This window comes from Lutjanus erythropterus, chromosome 20 (assembly GCF_056507025.1).
Source record: "Lutjanus erythropterus isolate fLutEry1 chromosome 20, fLutEry1.hap2, whole genome shotgun sequence".
NCBI lineage: Eukaryota > Metazoa > Chordata > Actinopteri > Lutjaniformes > Lutjanidae > Lutjanus > Lutjanus erythropterus.
The window spans coordinates 18,499,859-18,519,486 of NC_139336.1; the positions used below are offsets into that span (position 1 = coordinate 18,499,859).

At 39.0% G+C, this 19,628-nt stretch overlaps 1 protein-coding gene across 1 annotated transcript in view; it reads left to right on the top strand.

Moving 5' to 3' along the window:
- The window catches only part of ric1 (RIC1 homolog, RAB6A GEF complex partner 1), a 43,396-nt gene that overhangs the window by 14,310 nt on the left and 9,458 nt on the right, over positions 1 to 19,628 (top strand). The window contains exons 3-12 of the mRNA XM_084746195.1: positions 7,668 to 7,747; positions 10,095 to 10,202; positions 12,930 to 13,075; positions 13,291 to 13,427; positions 14,542 to 14,633; positions 16,146 to 16,234; positions 17,313 to 17,457; positions 17,610 to 17,658; positions 18,305 to 18,481; positions 18,580 to 18,792. Coding sequence (XP_084602321.1) covers positions 7,668 to 7,747; positions 10,095 to 10,202; positions 12,930 to 13,075; positions 13,291 to 13,427; positions 14,542 to 14,633; positions 16,146 to 16,234; positions 17,313 to 17,457; positions 17,610 to 17,658; positions 18,305 to 18,481; positions 18,580 to 18,792 — 1,236 coding nt within the window. The remainder of the gene's footprint in view (positions 1 to 7,667; positions 7,748 to 10,094; positions 10,203 to 12,929; positions 13,076 to 13,290; positions 13,428 to 14,541; positions 14,634 to 16,145; positions 16,235 to 17,312; positions 17,458 to 17,609; positions 17,659 to 18,304; positions 18,482 to 18,579; positions 18,793 to 19,628) is intronic.

Sequence of the window (19,628 nt, forward strand, 5' to 3'; positions counted from 1 at the left end):
TATCTCTTAAGAAAACACATTGAGTGACAAAGCAGTACAGTATTCCACACTGAAATGAGCAGGGCCAGCCCTAGGATTTTGGTGGCCCTAAACAAGATTTTGTTTGTGGCTCCAAAACACAGTGCCAGTGCAACCACCAAATCACATGTTCATCACTGAATGAACATAGACACTGAATAATTAAACTGAACATACCCACAATAATGTTAACCAGGCAAGCTGGTGACAAGGTAATAATTGTTGGCTATTATTAATTTTTGCTGAAATGTTTTTCATTTTCCATCCAAGCACACAGAAGGTTATGATGACATATACACTTATCCACAGGCTATGTGGTGTCTTAACTAGCTTTTATCTCAGCAAGCCGTAACTTTTCTCACCCTTATAAGTATTGTAGTTTAATTACAGGGTAGGCAGACTTGGAGAAGTTGGGGGCTGCAAAACAATAAAGGCCAGCATTGCCCAGCCAGTAGTCCTCAATTCAACTACCAGCTGTTTCCCAGATGTTTGGCTGCTCACACACCCTGCAGACCTCGAGGCTAACGTAATCGCCCTCCTAAACCATGGCTAGGACTATCTTTAGCTTAGTGTGTGTTTGTGTGTGTGTGTGCCTGTGTATGTGTGTGTGCCAGTGTGTATGAGGGCGAGAGTGCGAGAAAACCAGCTAAAGCAATTTACAGAGTGAGAGGGATGGACTTTTCTCATGTGGCAGGAGTAGAGAAAGGATGAAGTTCTTCAAACAGGGGAAATACTTTTTAGCATTTAGCTCCTCTCGTGTGTGTTTTGGGATCTGTCCGAGGCCAAAATGTTCCCTCTCTGTTTTTAGACTCTTGGTCAGTGCTCAGGGAAGTGTTTCCACCGAAGATTTACTTGGTGTGTTTTTCAATGGCACAGATATATTTCCACATGTACGCAACTACACACAAGAATTGTAAGAGAAATAGAAAAAGGTTTAAGGTAAATTAATAAAAAATGAAGGTTTTCAGATACTTAACTGGTACTTTTGCTTGTACTTAGCTATGGTTCAGTAGGAGTCAACAGGGTGAAAGTACATTCAAAAGTAAGGACTAGACAGATTTGCTGCAGCAATTTATGTATTTTTAAACAAATGCAACCCTCAAATTCCTTTCATATGTCTAGTACATACTGTACACACACTTTCAGGATGTGGATAGAATAACAGGAGCATACATTAGCTCTGCCATAGACATCATTTTGTTGAGAGTGTATCAGAGAGGTGTGTTGTCGTTGTACTGGTTTAGGTGTTTTCTTTACGGTATCCCCTCCTTGATCACACAGAGTTGCTGAATTCTGTTTATTTGGAAAGGGACAGTAATGTTTTATCTGATGAGTTGATCTGGTTTTGGAAGATTTAAAATTTCTGTGCTTATTGCCTAAAGAAGAAAATATTAGTTTTAATTCCATCTGAAGTTTGAAGGTCCAGTACATGTTGTATTACCATCCTTTGTTATGTTTTTCAGTACTACAAACTTGATTTTTTTTTGTCCGCCGGTCAAACGACTAGTGAATGTTCTAGTGCTGCAGCCAAAGATTATTTTAAGTATGGTATAATGTTTTGATGATTTTCTCCATTAATTAAGTAGTTGTTTGGTCCATAAAATGCTAGAAAATGGTGAAAGATGTTGATCACTGTTTCCCAAAGCCCAAGGTGACATTGTCAAATGTCCAGAACCCAAAGATATTCCATTTAGTGTCATAGAGAGGAGTAGAGATACCACAACATATTCACATTTGAGAAGTTTATTTTTGACACCTCATCGATGAATAGAGTTATTGCAGCTCTAAGTATTCTTGACTACAATGGTCTTTTACAATTAGATTTAATAATGTGTTTTTTGGCTTGTGAGAGAAGCAACTCTACCAGCCGCTTGCATGTTTTATTAGCATTTGGCTGGTGGCTAATGCTTATTTTGTGCCCTGACTATAATATAGTTTTTTAAACGTTTATTTTGGCCATATGCTTCCCAATGATATACCAATTTACTCAGGGATGAACAAGAGTTGGCTATTAATTAAACATAATTTCTTCCCTGTTTGGAAAGATACAGCATATAATAATAATGGCACACTAGTGAGTGATTTAACTGTTGCTCTCCTCTCCACTCCACTCCTGTAATCAACTAGTCTGGCATCTGGCTACTTCACAAAATTTAAAATGCCAGAACAAATGAAAACATGAGCTTGACAGATTCATCTGGTTCCTTGGACAGTTATCAACTGTAAAGAAGAATAAACTGATGGATAGATGGATCAGATGTCTTTAGTCTTTAGGACTGTCTAACAGCTGTGTGCTTTCAAGCCACATTTGATTAAACTGCAGTTACAGATGCACACATCTGCGTGTTCTATTGCTTGCTTGCGCAGTGTTTATATTAGTGTAAAGTCCATGCTTGTAGCTACTGTTCCTCAGCAAAACAGGTCAGACCTGCTGTATGTTCAGTGAGGAATTTTGCATGTTTCTATTTAGGATGAATTTCAATGACAGCCACTGACATCTAACATCTGAATTGTGTGAGTGGTCACATTTCTTTTTTTTTTTTTTAAAGTGCACCTAAGTTAAGTGAACCGCTGCAGATATCCACAAGCCTGTGTGAGTGTATGGACCTCTGGAGCTTGTTTAAACATGAAGAGGAGAGGCCTTAGTACACTATTACATGGTGTGCAGTTTTTTGCTGACTTGCCACCTTCTCTGCAAAAACCACCATCTTCATTCTACTTGCAAGCCTGAACTAGAATAGTTATGAAGTCAGCTTGTTCCTCTTCATCTCTATTTGTTTGCATCTTTACAGCAGCATTAAATCAATCCTTTCATGTTCCCCTTTTTCAAATGCATTCATCACATCAAAATAGTTGGTTTCAATAGTGAAAAGTGCCAACTGAAAAGGGGAAGTGATACATGACAAAATCTGAAGCCCTTTCTTCAGTTCTATGTATTTACAAAAAATAATAAAGTTTATCAGTTTGAACATTAAATATCTTGTCTTTGTATTGTATTCAATTAATTATAGGTTGGAAAAGATCTGCAAATCATTGCATTCTGTTTTTATTAATATTTTACACAGCATCCCAACTTTTTAGGAATTAGAGTTACTCTGTCAGTCTTTTGACTACTGAGAGAACAGGATGTTCTGAGAGTGCTTCTTTACTGTGCGCATGTGTTGTCTTTCTAATGTTGACACTATGAGGAGGAGACAGACATAAATCAGTGAATTAAGCACTTGTATAGGCCTTTTACAGTTTGGGAAAGTCTGATTGATGTTATAGTCCTGTATCTGCAGTCGAAACTGTGCTGGTCCAGACATCACTTATTTGTAGATGCAGGCTCATGAAAGACTCTTGGGAGCACCAGCAACTGGTTCAGTAGCTGCACACACTGAGCCACTGGGTGTATTATGCCTTTTGAATCTCAGTGTCTGCACATTTATTGAGTCTTCAGTTGACAATGACCTGTCCTGTCTCTTCCTGCATCATTATCTCTCCATATGAGAAGGTATCAAGAGCAGCAAGAGTCCCTGGAGACACACTCAGCTGTCGTCTTATTAGCTTTTTCTCCCATCCCTTTCATCCACAGTTTTCACGTATCTGATGAGATGAGCTGAAGCAGACCTAATCATAGTCCCATGAAAAGATGAATGGCTGAGTGAATGCTTTCATGTAACTCGTGTGATCAAGCTACAGATGAAAGGGGTGAGATGTTGAGAGTGGGAGACACTGCTGAAGTTAGTCGTAGGTTGCCAAATAGTTTTCCTGCCCCTCCCCCTCCCATCTTTGATACTTCACTGAGATTCCCTGCCTCCTGTAATTGATGTGCTTTTGAAGTACAGTAGCAGTCCTGTCACACTCACACTTCCTTTCTGAGCCCACGTGGCCACCCCCCTTGGGAAAGAAGCCTTGTCTGAATTTGTGAATACATTTGTTGAATGGGAGCTCCTGGGAATTTAAACTTTACACTGACAGGACTTAAAAGTTACAATGTGAACTTTAAATCCCTGTTACAACTGGATATATGCAAGATACAGTATATCAGCAGGCATATGCTCTGATGCTTTTACTATTTAATTTCTGTTAAAAGACGGGGGCAAAAGTCCACACAGTGTTGACAATCTTTGACAATTAAATAGTGGTGGAAAGTATATGTAGATTTATCTAAGAACTGTGCTGGTCTAAGTAAAATTGTGAGGTTCTTTTGTTTTTTTTACTTGAGTATACCCATTTCATGTTACTTTATACTCTTCTCTACTTATACTCTACATTATATTTCAGAATATTGAACTTTTTACAGCACTGCATTTTTTTGAGAGATATAGTAACTAGTTAGGGATTAAGATTCTACATTAAAAACAATGATAGAAATGTGATTTTGCCTCTAAACTTCTCAGGTGGCTCTGGCTCACCTGGTAAAACCACCTGATATTTCTCAAAAAACAACAAAGAATAGGAAAACAGATTTGTGTAGCAAGACGTTTGTTTTTTTGTTCTTTCCTCTCCTCTATAAAGTGTATCAAAAGAAGATAAACTAAACTGTTTCACTGCTACAAGAGTAAAATGCTACTCACACATTGTTGAATAATTATTAACTATCTCATGTCATATATAACAATAAATTAGTAACAGCACATTTTTTTCTGGACCAATGATTTTATTTTTGATACTTTAAGTATATTTTGCTCATTCGCTACTTCTGTATCTTTGCCTAAGCAGGGTTTTTGAATGCAGGACTTACTTTGAATGGAGTATTCTGCATTGTTGTGTTGGTACTTCTTTGCCCACTACAATTAAACAATGGAGATAAATTTTGCAGTATAACTTTTTAGATTCCATCCTTGTTGCAGCCCATCAGAGAGGAGTAAAAACATTGTTGTATCCTAATTCTACTAAATTTCATAGTTTTAATGTCTATATTTAGTTTTATTGTTTGTTGTGCAAATGTCCGTACATCTGTAAGAGATTTTGTGTCTAAATATGTCGCAATGTCTCTTTTGATGCAGAACTGGAACCACATGAAGTGTAAAATATCCGAAACATTTCCTGTTATTGAAATGGCAAATTCAGAGCCATGGTGGAGGAACTTGCTCTCTTAATGTGCACTCGTATTTGTACGTGGACGTCATCAGCATGTTGGGCTATAAAAACTAACTAGGTCATTGTAATGAGACTGTGTCCTACTGTGATCATCTTAAACTATATATAGTGCTGAACACAAATGTGATGAAGTTGCTATTTTGTCTCAGTGCGCACACAATGACTTTTCTTAACAAACTAAAGTCAGTATAACATTGAATGTGTCTCCTCAAAGTCCTCTCTCACTTTTACATAGTAAATTGAACTCTTTAAAAGTCATGATACGGGCAGATTGTAATCAGTGGTTTGTGTCACAGACATCTTTGCAAACATCTTTTTTTGTAATTATATAATAATGTAATTCATAGATGGTGATTTTGTGTATGTGTGTGTTGTGTGTGTTGTTTATCAGTTGAAAAATAACATGGAATCTTTTGTGCATTTTTGTAATTGTACACTTTCCACTGTAAATCTAGATAACTTCATGTCGTTTGACGTCAAGTCAATGTCATTCATCATATCTGGGCCTGAACGGCGGATGGTTGGCTGATATATGTTGACCCTGTCATCATGCCTCAACAAACATTTGAACAGCAATGTTTGCATAAAAGTTTTGTGTTGGAAGAAGCTTCAAATCTTGTGCCACAATTATGTCTAGGTAATGCTACTTGAATCATTTTAAAGCATCAATTGAAGTAAGCCAGTTCTGAGTTGCATCAAACTTTCTCCAGTCAAATTATAGCTGCATTCAATCCTTGATTTGGCGTTGTATGGTATGAGTCTTAACTTGTATTCGTTGATGCCTAAAAAGTTCAAAAAAGGTTTGTAAATCATTGCATTCTGTTTTTATTTCATTTTACACTATGTAGATTGTTAGGAGTTTTAAGATTTTAAGTGTTTCTTTTCACATTCAGAATGCTGTATTTGAAGGCTCAAAAGTCCATTTAAGCAGCTTTATGTTCAAAGTCTGCACTCCTCATTGACAGCTGACATTGTGTTGTTGTTCAGCAGTTTTTCTTTTGTAGCTTATCAGCGGCTTTGTGGAGCTCTGAGGCTGTTGATGGGTTTAGCAGGCCTCAGTTTGGCTCTGTTGTCTCTCTGGCTGTGGCTGCTCTTTTCTCGTCAAGCTTCATGTTGCTGCTGGCTTAACCCTCGCTCTGGTTTGGGTTTTCTCATTGCTATGGTGATTTATTGGCCTGCTAATACAACACTGTTGCCACTCTCGAAAAGTCAAGGGTGACTTCAGTGCGTAGCCACCAATAATGAACAGTATAAAAACAGTATAAATAGTAGAATCATGGTTTGTGTTGTGAACGCATTCTGGTTCTAGGTGGTTCTGTAGTACATGTTTTTATGCACACTCATTACAAACCCATGGCACATTGCTGCTGACAGTGGAGTTCAGATCAGGTTTCGTGTTGTGTTTCAGTCTACAGGCTCAATTTCAGCAGTTTCCCTGACAGCACTGTGTCTGCATGTGTGAGTGTGTAGTTGTGGAAAAAGCTCTGTTGCGATATTGTACTCACACAGTAATATACAGTATAATCATATTTTGACTTTTATAGATGGTGCTAGCTTCTCTACAGAATAGAGCCTGGAGCATGTGTGTTTCAACTGTTTTAAAATGCTGACAAATTAGTTTTTGAGTGCCACTATCAGTAACAGCAGCGGTTTAGACCTGCATAAATAGTAAATGAGCTGATGTTGGCACACAATAATAGGCTAAATAGACATGTATAAATGCATTTTTGTAGCCTATGTAATTTCAGTTTCCAAAATGATCAACTGCAGGAGAATAATAAGCATAATTTCCTGTGTAACTATGACAGTAGTTCTGTTGCAAATATTGTCTTTTTTAGCTTGTTTCAAGGTAATATAGGAAAAACATAAACACAAATAATCCTGGGCTCACAGCAATTGCTTATGAAATGATTCATATGGACTCAGCCATGGCAGACACCTCTACATCAAATGACATAGGTGTGGATTTTGTTTTCTTGAGATAATCAGCATTAGATCAGATTAGAAGGTCCGGTTTTAACTGTAGTCTAATTGATCTGAAGCTTAAGACAAATATAAGCAAATTAAAGTGACTGCAGTTTCAGACCTGGAGATCTGGACCTGCAGCTTCAGTCAAACCTGCACCACCTATAATCAACTGAAGTAACAGCATCAGTAGTTTAGACCTACATATGCATCTGGCTGGCCAAATGTTTACGTGTAAGTGCATATTTAAGTGCTATTTTCAGTCTGAATGCTACACCATATGCGGCCATAAGCTCACTCTCAGTCTCCCTGTCTTCTCTGTGATGGCAGCAGACGATGTTTTTGTTTACTGATAAACCTATTTTCTTCCCTCCTGTCCTCACGTAATTCCCCTTTCTTGCTGCCTAAAAAGACATTGTGTGACTTTGTGATGACATTCAAATAATGACACATTTTACTTTTAAATTCACATTCCTTGTCCATTTTTACAGTTTCTCTTCACTTTCTGAGTGTGTGTGTGTGTGTGTGTGTGTGTGTGTGTGTGTGTGTGTGTGTGTGTGTGTGTGTGTTTAATGACAGTCTTTTCTTTCTGTTTTCAGACTGCCCAAGGCTACATCCTCTTGTTTGATGTACTGGGAGGAGGGGATGACAAGTACCTCTATGAGCCTGTCTACCCAAGGTGAGTTCAGTGCACATACTGTACAAACTCTCACACACATTAACATACACATGTTTAGGGAAAGTCAGCAGAAAGTGCCAGACTGCAGCTTGCAGAGGCTACACCATCAACTAACCATTTGTCCCTTGAAGAACTATTTAACCAACATATTTATCCATGTTATATCAGTCTTGAATGTCACCCGTGTCTGCTGTGAAATTACAATATTGCATATACAAATGCTGTTTGATTGTTCAAATAGTGGATATGCCAATATTAGCCCTGCTAATATGCTTATTCTATGTTTCAACTATTTTTTTTTCCTTTTGGCATTATTTGCTTGCTGTAGTTTGTCTTAAAAGAAGAGTGTCAGGTCCTCGTTATAGTGTGAAACCAGCTGAGTCTTGTTAGCAAGTAGCCAGCAGCTGTCTGTCAGCGCAGCTGGCAAACAATACTAGTAGGAATGCATGAGTGCTTTACTATTAAATCCTCTTATGTAATGTTGTGTTTGCTCATTGCCAAACATGTTATACAGAATAATTTGCTGTGGTTTATGGTAGTGAAATTTTAGCTGATACTTTCTGCAGGTATCACTACTACTTTTAATGTGACAAATGCACTGCATGGCCATAAGTATGTGGACACCCCAACAATAACACCCATACATTAGACCAACAATATGTCATCGAGCCCCTATCACTAAGGCCACACCCCCTTCTGCAGGAATGATCACAACTTCATGTGATGGGAGAGATAAGAAAATGCCAAAAAGCTGTTGTGTAGCAGGTTGTAAAACAACTAAACATACGGATCAATCATGATATCTGGTTCCACATCCTTTCTGTAAAGGAAAGGGATTACAAAAAGAGAGTAGTAAAAATGTTTAAGCCTCTAGAGAACAGAAATTCTATGTTGTGAATACCAATCAGCTAATTTATGCTGAATATGAAAGTGGAAACAACTGTTTTATTAACTGTGGCTTTCAGGTACATAAGATACATGGATATTCTTTCAGTATGGTCAAAAGCTAAACTATGTTGGTGACAGTTATCGCTGATGGAGAGATAATGGTAGCTTGAGTGCTGCTGTTCAGTTCACTCATAACATAACTTTACAGTACAGCAGCATTGAACTGTTGCCTCTAACTAAATCCTAAAGTTATCTTTGAATAGGTTTTGTCATTTATGGATAACAATTAGCCAACGATACCTGCTAATTCAACATAATCAGTGTCTGGCCGCTGTTAGCTCATTGATCCACTTGGATCAGGGAAGCTTTAAGGAGCATGGCTGCTGACTAATAAACATTATTTTATTAAGGTATTGCAAATACTATACAGGTTCAGGCAAGGTCATGAGATAATTATTAGACATGTCTTGAAAACAAAGGTTTGTTTAAATTGCCATGAATTCATACAAACCTTCTAAAACTTTATTTCAAAAACATATAAATTTAGATTGTTGTCGATGTGATCTTCAGGTTTCTATCCCCCAACAGGGGGCATGACCATGACATTATGGTGAAGTGTCCGTCTGATATATGGGACCTTATTTCAGGAAAAAAAAAATATGTATGGTAGTCAACAGCAAGAGACAAATACATTTTTTGATTCCATTTGAATTGTGATATCAACTACGCAAATGATGTTTGTCAGTTTATATCACCACAAAAAGTTCCATCTCTCATCTTGCACAATATACATCACCCACACCAACATGGTTATTCTTCCAAAATAAGGGAAAAAGTATTAAAAGAGGTGAAAATCACTGCAAGTCTGGCCATGTTGAGAGCTGCTGCTTTGTGAAAGGAGAGTTAGCTGGTTCTGTAAGAGCTAGCATGCAGGACCAGCTCTACAAGGTTATGATGACACTGCGGCAACTTCTGGGGTGTGCAGTCTATGACAAACTGCAAGTTTCTTGACTTGCAAAACTAGTAGTCGCTAACTACCATATGCATTTTCTCTGAAATGCGGTCCCGTGATGGTCCACTGGAAGGGGAGGGACTATACCTCGCTATGTGTTGTGTGAATGCCTGATTCCAAAACCTCAGGCACAGCCTCCACTCCTCTGGGACATCTTTGCAAACAGCCCATGTCGAAAATCACAGGGGTGTCTGCATGCTTTTCTCCCCTCCTTTACAAATCCTTCCGCTTCTGTGCTTTGTATCAAGCATCTGTTGTGTGTGTGTGTCTGTGTGTGTCTGTGTGTTTCACATTCTTGAGAGCCTACCAGCAGAGGTCAGGGCAAGTCAGGGCCTGTTTCAAATGATCTTTTTCAGTTCTGAGTTAGAGTATTCCCATTTTGGGAGTTTTCCACATGCCTTAGTAACACTGACATAAATATCTGTAATTATGTATTTGTTTGCCCAGAGGAAGTACTCGCGTGAAAGTGACCCCAGGTTATAAGGAGGAGCAATGTGCCCCTGCTCTGTCTTTAGAGATGAAAAAGCCTGTGGATCTGGAGGCCCCCATCACCAGGTAGGACGGAGTCTTATTCTCCTTTTATCTCTTTGTGTTTCTCTTTGTTGTGTCTGCTTGTCTATCTCTCCCTCATGTAGACTCCAGCTCATATTCACACAGTGGTTTTGTTTTTTGTTTTTTTCCTTCTCTCCTTGTGCATAACTTCACTACTATGTACATTTTCATGCACAAAAGGTTTCTCTTTTAAAATAATAATAACAGTTGTGGATTTATACATTTTGTATGTAGCCAACACTGACCTTGTGATTTAAACTACATTTTTGTTGTTTTTGTGGATATTTAAAGAATATCCACCATTGCTGTAGCTGTTAAAACTCTGCCCTGCTCTTTGTGCGTCTGTGAAGGGCATTTGGCTCAGAGTAGTGGCCTGAAAAATTCTCTTCTTCCTCTCATGGAAAGTCAGCATTGGCAGTGAGCTCCTCCACTGTGTCAGTTGTAAACAGAGAGGCCTACAGAGAGAAATGCATGAATCTGCAGAGATGGAGGGGTGTGTTGAGAGAGGAGAGTGATGGACAGATGAATAGAGGTGGGTGGAAGGGTTTAGTGATGATTGATGAAAGGATGACAGAAGGAACATTTCTGATTTCAGTGTTTGCTGGATGGAACTGGGTGTTACCTGAAGCATTCAAATATGCCTCATATGTTTTGTGGACAGTATTCACATGCTAACAAGGCATTTGGGGTATTTAGAATTCCTGACCAGATTCCATCACTCTATGTCCATCTCAGTTATCAGTTTAATGAGATTGATTGCTTGTCACGCTGTCTCATAACTATGCTTGCTTGTCACACATTCTAAATAAGGTGTTTGAAATAAATTTGCTCCTTTACTTTTTCTGAAAAGGCTTGTCACCATTTTCATTTTCATTTTTAAATCGGTATCATCTGTATGAAGACAGTGAAAGACAGTGAAAAATCTTATTTTCATGTAGAGTCATTTTATGCTCCACCCCAATATTAAAAAGACATATTTTCATTTTCAGAATCAGCTGTCTGCTCTTCTTTGGGTGGTCCAGATTTTAAACATGAAGTTTCTTCAGAGAGCAAATTAATACTGTTCACCACAAAATCAGAAGTATGTCTTTTTCCTCTGGCCTGTAGAGCTATTAATCCATCTGGATTGTTTTGGTATGAGTTGCTGAGTTCTGGAGATAACAGTCGTAGAGATATCTGCCTTCTCTCAAATATAATAGAACTAGATGGACGCAGTTTGTGGTGCTCAAAGCGGCAAAATGCATTTCCACAGACAAGATAATCCACAGACTTTGTAGTGAGCATTTCCATGTAGGAACTGTTTTCCTTCTACTGAACTACACACACCAACCAAATCATGGTGCAGATGCAAGCATGCATCTACTCATGATTACTGCTCAGCCAAGGAGGATGCCATTAATGTGTACATCCTATGAGTATGAGCTTCTCTTCCATGAGCAGATGCATGCTTTCTACTGCACGGTGATTTGGTTTGCAAGTGTAGTTCAGTAGAAAGAAAATGGTTCCTACATGAAACTGCTCACAACAATTACCTTGAGTAACAGGGTCATTATTTGTGGAAAGTGTTACTGCTGTTGAGGGTTTAAGCACCACAAGCCAAGTGCCATCTAGTTTCATTATATATGAGATAAGACAGACACCTCTACATCCTGCATCTCTAAAACTCTGCAACTCACACAAAAACAACCTAGATGGATAAATAACACTACAGGTAAGAGGGATGAACTGTCTATTTAATGTGCCCTGTAAAAACATGACCAAAAGATCCCTTGTTCATTGTCACCATATAAGGTGGTGGTTTAGATTTCAAAAACCACAGGCAAAAAGGAACAAACACTAGAGTTTGATAGATAAAAGCCAGTGTCTGCTACCTCCTTGTTTTCTCCTGGGTGGTGCTTCAGTCTTTGCTGATTTCAGTTCTTTTTTAGTTTCTTCCCTCTTCTAGTTTTTCACCTTCCCCATTATCTCCTCCACATCCTCCAGCTTGACGTCTTTGTTTGCTGAGTGATCAGAACTGTCACTCCACCAGTCTCCTGCTCGACTCTTTTGGTTCATATTTTTGTTTATCTTGTGTTTGTATTGTCTGCGTCTTTCATGTCCTTGTGTTCATCTGTCACATCTCCTCCACTGTCTGCACTCAACAGAGATTACAGGGTAGTCATCTGAATGAGAGCGCTCCACTGGCATTTCACAGGCGCAGCTTGATTGTGCAGGAGATGAGTGGGCGTCTCCTGCTGTGAAACTACAGTAGAAGTCGTCGCCACCTCCACAACTAAAGTCTACTGTGCTTAACTTCCATTTATTTCTCTCTTTCTGACTCTTTTCTGCTTCTGATTGTCCCATTGTGTTATCCTCAGTCTTAGACCTCTCGTACTTTTTAGACAAGACAATGAAGCACTTTACACACACACACACACACACACACACACACACACACACACACACACACATACAAAAACGCAAACACACTTTGTCTCCTTGTGTATTAGATGACAATGAGACTTGGCACTGGCAGCTATGTGACCTCATCACAGCTGGCCAGTGAAAGTTTCAGGCTTCACCCAGAGGACACAGCTGGATGATGACTAGTCCACTGTTCTAACACTCTGCCGTTTGTTATCTTGTTCCCACCCTTCCTACCTACCGCCCTTGCCTGTTTTCTTTTACTACCTCCTCTGTTTTTTTGGTTTGAACCTTGATACTCATATTGGCATTTCTCCTTCTCACCAGTCTGCAGTCTCTCCAAGAGGATATATTGGTGTGCACTGCAGACGGCTACCTCCATGTGCTGCACTGGGACGGGCTAGGCAGCAACGGACGCAAGGCCATCTGCCTCACTACAATCCCCTTCTCGCTAGACCTGCAGTCTGCTCGAGGTTAGACGAGACTTTCTAGCGATTCTAGTTGGCTGTAAACAGAAGTTTCCAATCACTTTCTAATATGGGGGAAAAATCCTTTTTAAAAAATCACTCATAAAAACACTATTTGGCCACAGTGATTTCACATCTTGTCCCATGTTTTGCTTAATTCAATTCTGGATTCATTCTTTTTGTTGGCTAGAATATTTGAACCTCTTCATTTGTGTGTGTAGGTGGTCCTTCCCTGGACCTGGAGGGAGTGTATATCCGTTGTATGGAGTACTGTGTGACCCTGGATGGCTTCGCTGTGGTACTGAGTGACGGACGCCTGGGCTTTATCACACCGCTCAGCAACACAATCACTGCAGATGTAAGAATACTCATAGTCAGACACACACTGCTGACTGAAAAACACAGGCACATAGTTTACTAAAGGACAAAAACAGGATCCAAACCTAGAATATGAAAGATGTTTATTAGCTGTGTCACTGAAAATCTGATGAAAGTCTTTATGCCATCAGTATGCAAATGATCATATGACATCATCTGACCCCATGATAGGGGAACCACTATGACTTATTTAAATCTGAAAAATCCCCCAATTATAAACTGATCACTAGTGGTCCTCTTATATGGGTTTTTCTGTGCTGATATTTAGAGAGCAGGTTGATCTGCCTTGAAAGTGCAGGTATTGGCTGTTCCTGCAAAGAAACTAAATGCTCTGCTCAGCTTTTGAGCAGATAATGAAATCCATTATCTATTCATATTGTAGGATATTTGCACAAAGAAAAATCTCTTTGGGTATCAATTAAGGAAGAGCTATAAAGGCTTACAGTATAAGTAGTAGAGCAATAGAAGCGAACAGTTTTCTGTGAGTGTTAAATAAGTTTTAAGATGAGTGAGAGAGCTGCTGTTAACGAGCAACAGTTTTCTCCATTTTCTCAAACCAGACACAAAGATGCACAGCACTCTTTAGAGAACAATTATCCAAACCAGTGATGCAGCATGTTCAGGTCAGCAGGTTTGGAGATTTTATAAATAGGGCAGCACAGTATTTTTTTTAATAATATCATGATAATTTAAATCAATACAGGGCTTGCAGCTAATACTTTATCTTGGCAGGGTTTAAACAGCAATGACTAGATTTTGGCTAGAAATGATCTTCTTGTAATTGGAAAGTGGGTGTTGAGGTCATCATCAAGATATAAATGTGTCCAGATATAAAATGTTAAAATCGTGACCAAGCCGTCTGCCGATAATATACAATAACATTCTCTGCTGTAGAGTCTCATTTAGACTTTTCAAAAAAGTGATTTATGTAAAGAAAACAGCAGTTAAAACACACATAATTTATTCATGATTCATAAAGGTTGTGTGTGTGTGTGTGTGTGTGTGTGTGTGTGTGTGTGTGTGTGTGTGTGTGTGTGTGTGTGTGTGTGTGTGTGTGTGTCTGTGTGTCTGTGTGTGTGTGTGTGTGTGTGTAGCAGCTGCAGGGCGTCTGGGCAGCAGACGTGACTGATGGTACCTGCGTGGCTGTCAACAACAAGTACAGACTGATGGCCTTTGGCTGTGCCAGGTATGTGTCTGCAACTGTCTCTCTGACCAAATCTTTACAAGCAGTAATGGGAAGAAGACCCAGGTGTGTGTTTGTTTGCGTCCATGTGTTACAGAGATTGATTGTTGTCCATGTGTGGTGTGTGTGTCCAGTGTGAGAATCTGTCAGTTTGTGTTTGCCAAGGCCAACGTAGTGTTTGCTTGTGCAATCTGCCAGGTTGGCAGGAATTTCTTTTCGTTGTTGCTCCCTACTCTCCTTTATCTTCTTTTTCTGGTTGTACCTCACTGACAAACATGGACACACACACACACACAGTGTCACAGTTCTTTATGTAATTATTGTTTAAACAGCCCTTTGCAGATAAAGTAGAGAAAGAAGAGCCTAAAATCAGACTCCCTGGCTGTAAAATTGTGTAAAACTCATTAACCATGTTAAAAAACATGTAAAATTGAGTGTTTTGAACATTGTTGGAAAGTGTTTGTCACTCTGATGTAGATTTTGGAGATTTTAAGCAAGAACTTAACTAACATGTCAGTAGGCAGATTTAAAATGACAATTTGGAAGTTTGAATTATTTTGTATTAACTTAAAATATTTTATTTATTATAAGTTGGATTGTATGAGGTATTAGTCACCATCTGCCTACAACAGATGGTCGCTGGTATGCCCCTAGTTTGAAGGTGCAGCAGGAGTATAACTATAGGAAGCTAAGTAATATACTGCATCGGACAGGGTCAGCAGCAGAATGTATTATAGCCACTTCAAAAGGTCTCCTAAAATAATCAGTATTAGTTTAAGTGTACGCTATATTTAGATTATTTTTGCTTTATCTTGTGTCTTTGGTCACTCAACAACAACCGAACTAAACTCACCGAGGCAGCAGTAGACCAGCAGTTCTTATGTTCTGCAAGTAAAATTATTGTCCTTGCAAAAAGGGGAAGGTTGGTTTGAAGAGAGCAATATTTGTTTTTTGTAACCAACAAACATTGGAAAAGCCTTTCTGACAGCAAGGTAAAATAGTGACAGTGTTCTAAATACAGCGCACATTTAAACTTACATTGATTTCTTTTGTTAGCTGGACCTTTTGTAAGTGGCTAAAATACATTTTGCCGCTGACGCTGTCCACAGCAGTATATTGCTTTGCTCTACTATAGGTAATACACTGACAAACCCCATTCAACCTCACTTCAAAAAAAACAAATTATCCCATTAAGCATCTGTAAGAAATCAATTGCAGTCACACACAAGACAAATAATGACCTTGATTGTGTTGTTGTCATAGAGGTATGTGTATGTTCATATGAACGTGCAGTCACCTGCACAGACATGCAGACTAGGAGTAGTTCAAAGCATAGTAGTGTAGCTTGGAGCTGTTTCTTAAAAGTTATGGCTAGAGGTGACCTGCACTGAAAAAGAGTTCTGATCTTTAAAGGTTCTGTTTCTTTCTGATGATGTGTGTTACTACACTTCTCATTCTTCCACACTCAACAAGTTATGGCTGTTAAAGTTTTTTTTTTTCTCTCTCTCTCTACAGCGGCTCAGTGCTGGTATACATGATAGACACCACAACAGGATCCATGCAGCTCTCTCACAAACTGGAGCTCACCCCAAAACACTACCCAGGTATCACCCATATGTTCCCTGTCTGTCTCTTTCCTCCTTCCCTTGTCTTCGCCTCTCTCTCTCTCTCTTTTCTCCTCTTCATCTGCGTCATACCCTGGCAACACAATTTCATTGTTAAGATAACTTGCATTCTTTCAGCTGTCTCTCTCTTGGGTGCACATGCCTGTGTTTCCCCTCAGTGCACATCTGTTCGAGTCAGACTCCTGTAGTCTGTCTAAGGCCACAGCTCCCCCTAGTGGGGGAACTGCCATGTAGGCCTATTGCCACTTGCACAATTAATCTGCCTGTTTACAGTGTATCTGTAGGTCTTGAATAATATTTAAAGCACTGAATTTATTTTGTCAAACATGTCCTTAGACTTAAATTTAATTTATGAAAGTCTGAAATATGTTCTCTTGCCTTCTGTATGCTGTAATGTTTGTTAAATGTTTTTCTAACTTATTGTGGGATGTCAGGAGACGTTAGTTTCACTCTTCAGACATTTAGCAAACACTGCTGGCAGCTCCTACAAGTTATAATAGCTAGGAAGCTCATCGTCTCAGAATGGGCTAGTGCTGATTTAAGCGGAAACTGTTTGGAACTGTTTATTCCATCCATCCATTTCCTGCTGCTTGTCCAGGTTCATGTTGTATTGATTTAATTAATTACATCATTTGATTTTACTTATAAGAACATTGCTGAGAATTATGAAAAATTTTGCTAGAATAATAAATAATTTGAGGCCATATTATCCTTTCTGGTTTTCTGTTGTACATTTGTACATTTTACCTTTGCTCTCTACTGCTACTGAGTTTTCTTCTAATTTGCTTTCATTCAGACTTTTTACTGCTGATAAAAACCACGACCAAAAATTAATAAGCTCAGTACCAATGAAGAAGACAATATTAAACATAGATTAAATGTTTCACAATTAATCCAATAGTTATCCTGTAAAGAAGATGAGTATAGTATTATAATATGGTTCAGTGTCTAATACTTAAAATGCACTTTTTACCAAAGTATAAAAAGAAAATGAATAAAAGCTATAAATAAAGCCTTCTGAACCATTTTATCTTCTCTTCATTCTTTGCCTGTTCAGACATTTATAACAAGACGGGCCCAGTCAAGCTGATCTGCTGGTCACCTGACTACAGCGTTGCCATGGTTACATGGGAGTGTGGCGGCCTATCACTGTGGAGTGTGTTTGGTGCTCACCTCATCTGCACTCTGGGAGAGGACTTTGCGTAGGTGGACACACACACACACACACACACACACACACATACACACATACACACACACACTGTGTGCAGTCATACACCCTTCACACTTCATTTAATGCGACGTACTAGCAACCTTTTTTTTATATCATTGTCTTTTTGTGTCTTCCCCTCAGGTATCGTTCTGATGGTACCAAGAAGGACCCTATTAAAATCAGCTCTATGGTAAGTGAATTCATTTCGTGCTCCCAGTAGTCCCAACTCCTACATTTTAACATAAAAAGGAAATATAAAACTAATACTCTTCCTTTGTGACAAATATTTAAGAGATTTAAAGTAACCGAGATTATTAAACTAATTGAAAAAATTAGAAATAATGACAGAGAATTGGTTAGTAAAGTAAAGAGTGGAGCCCGACAGTTACTGGACTTTTGTGGCTGCTGTCAATACCGATTTTAGGAGTAAAATAACTCTGGTGATGTTTCAGCCGATAGTCTTAAGACACTTTTTTGCAACAATTCTCTTAAAAGTCTTTCTGAAACACATGACAAAGATATGTAACGTTTTCATATCAGAAAACATAAATATGATACCAATATAGACCTAGATAGACGTGATAGGTCAATACCTGGTTGATAATATTGGTTGGATGATATATCTGTCAGGCTCCAGTGAAAATCACATATGTTATGGTTAAGTTAAGATTCAGCACCTATTTAACACTGTTATTTACAAGCAGTTTTCTATTCATTGAAGTGGAACAGAAGTAACACACAGGCTGAGTGACCATCAGTTAACCCAAAGTTTGTCTTTTGCATATAAAATTTGTTTTTACACCCACTGTGCACACTGACCAACTCATCCTTTCCAGAGCTGGGGAGCAGAGGGCTATCACCTGTGGGTGCTCCCTAACAAACAGGAGAGGAGACGGCAGGAGGAGCAGCAGCAGGAGGAGGAGGAGATGGTCACACCTCCTCCCTCCTCCCTGCAGGCCGGCATTCTGCAGTTCCACTTCATCAAGAGTGCCCTCACAGTCAACCCCTGCACGGTGAGAGGAAACATAATAAAGTTTTATGAATACGTACGCTCACATACACACAAACATTTAACATTCATGTTCTGTTTCCTCCTCTCTCGGCTGCACAGAGTAACCAGGAGCAGGTGTTGCTCCACGGTGAAGACCGCCTCTACCTGACCTGTGGTGACCCCACGCAGGTCAACAGCACCTCTGACACACACCCGCACACACACTTACACCCGCGCGATGGCAGCCCACTGCACCACCCCCCCAACCCCGACTCCTCTCTCTCTCAGGGACTCAGCACTTTACTGGGACACAAGCACTGGCACGTGGTCCAGGTAAGGACACACAGTCATCACACCTGGTTATCAGAAGGCAAAAGAAGTTTTTGGCTTTTAAGAATCTAAAAGACTTACGCACATGTCTTCTGCACTTGTAATCAGAGGTTTAATAACATCATTGTTATTTAATCTGTGATTACAAGTGCAGAAGACCATATGCTTCTGCTGTGTCTTTTCGCTTTTTGTTTCTCCTACACACCAGTTGACCTACAAGTGTGCAAAATTTTGTTGCTCTTTAATATTTTAGATTCTTCATAGTAGCCACATTTTGCTTTGATGACAGCTTTGCACACTATAAAAAAAAAGAAAAAGCAACGTGAGAAGTGTGTCCAAAGTTTTGACTGGTACCATATATATAAGAACAGAAATATGATAAGGAAATAGATAGAAGAAGTATGTAAAAAAAAAAATATATGTATATATGTGCCTCAATACTGCAGTATTGATTCCAGTGTGAAAACCTGTGTGAGGTCAAAGAGGGGCCAGTCTTTTAAAATATGTCTTGGTATTCGAGTGTCCAAAATGTCACCAGTGTTTGCCAATTTATTTATTTTTTTATTAAGTGATTAGTCAGTTGGTTAACACAACACGTAATAAGATGCACCTTTTTTCATACAGCCCATAATGATGTCACCAAATGTCTTGTTTGGCATTGTTGTTCAATGATTCATCAAGTTGGTGATTAATTTTCTCCATATCATAGTTGTCTTTTCTGGATCATAAAAGACAAAGAAAAAAGGGAGAACCTCATGATGATGCTAACAGATACAAAGCAACAGTAAATACTGTTAACAGCTTATAATGCTGACACTACTCACACCACCAGGGAGATT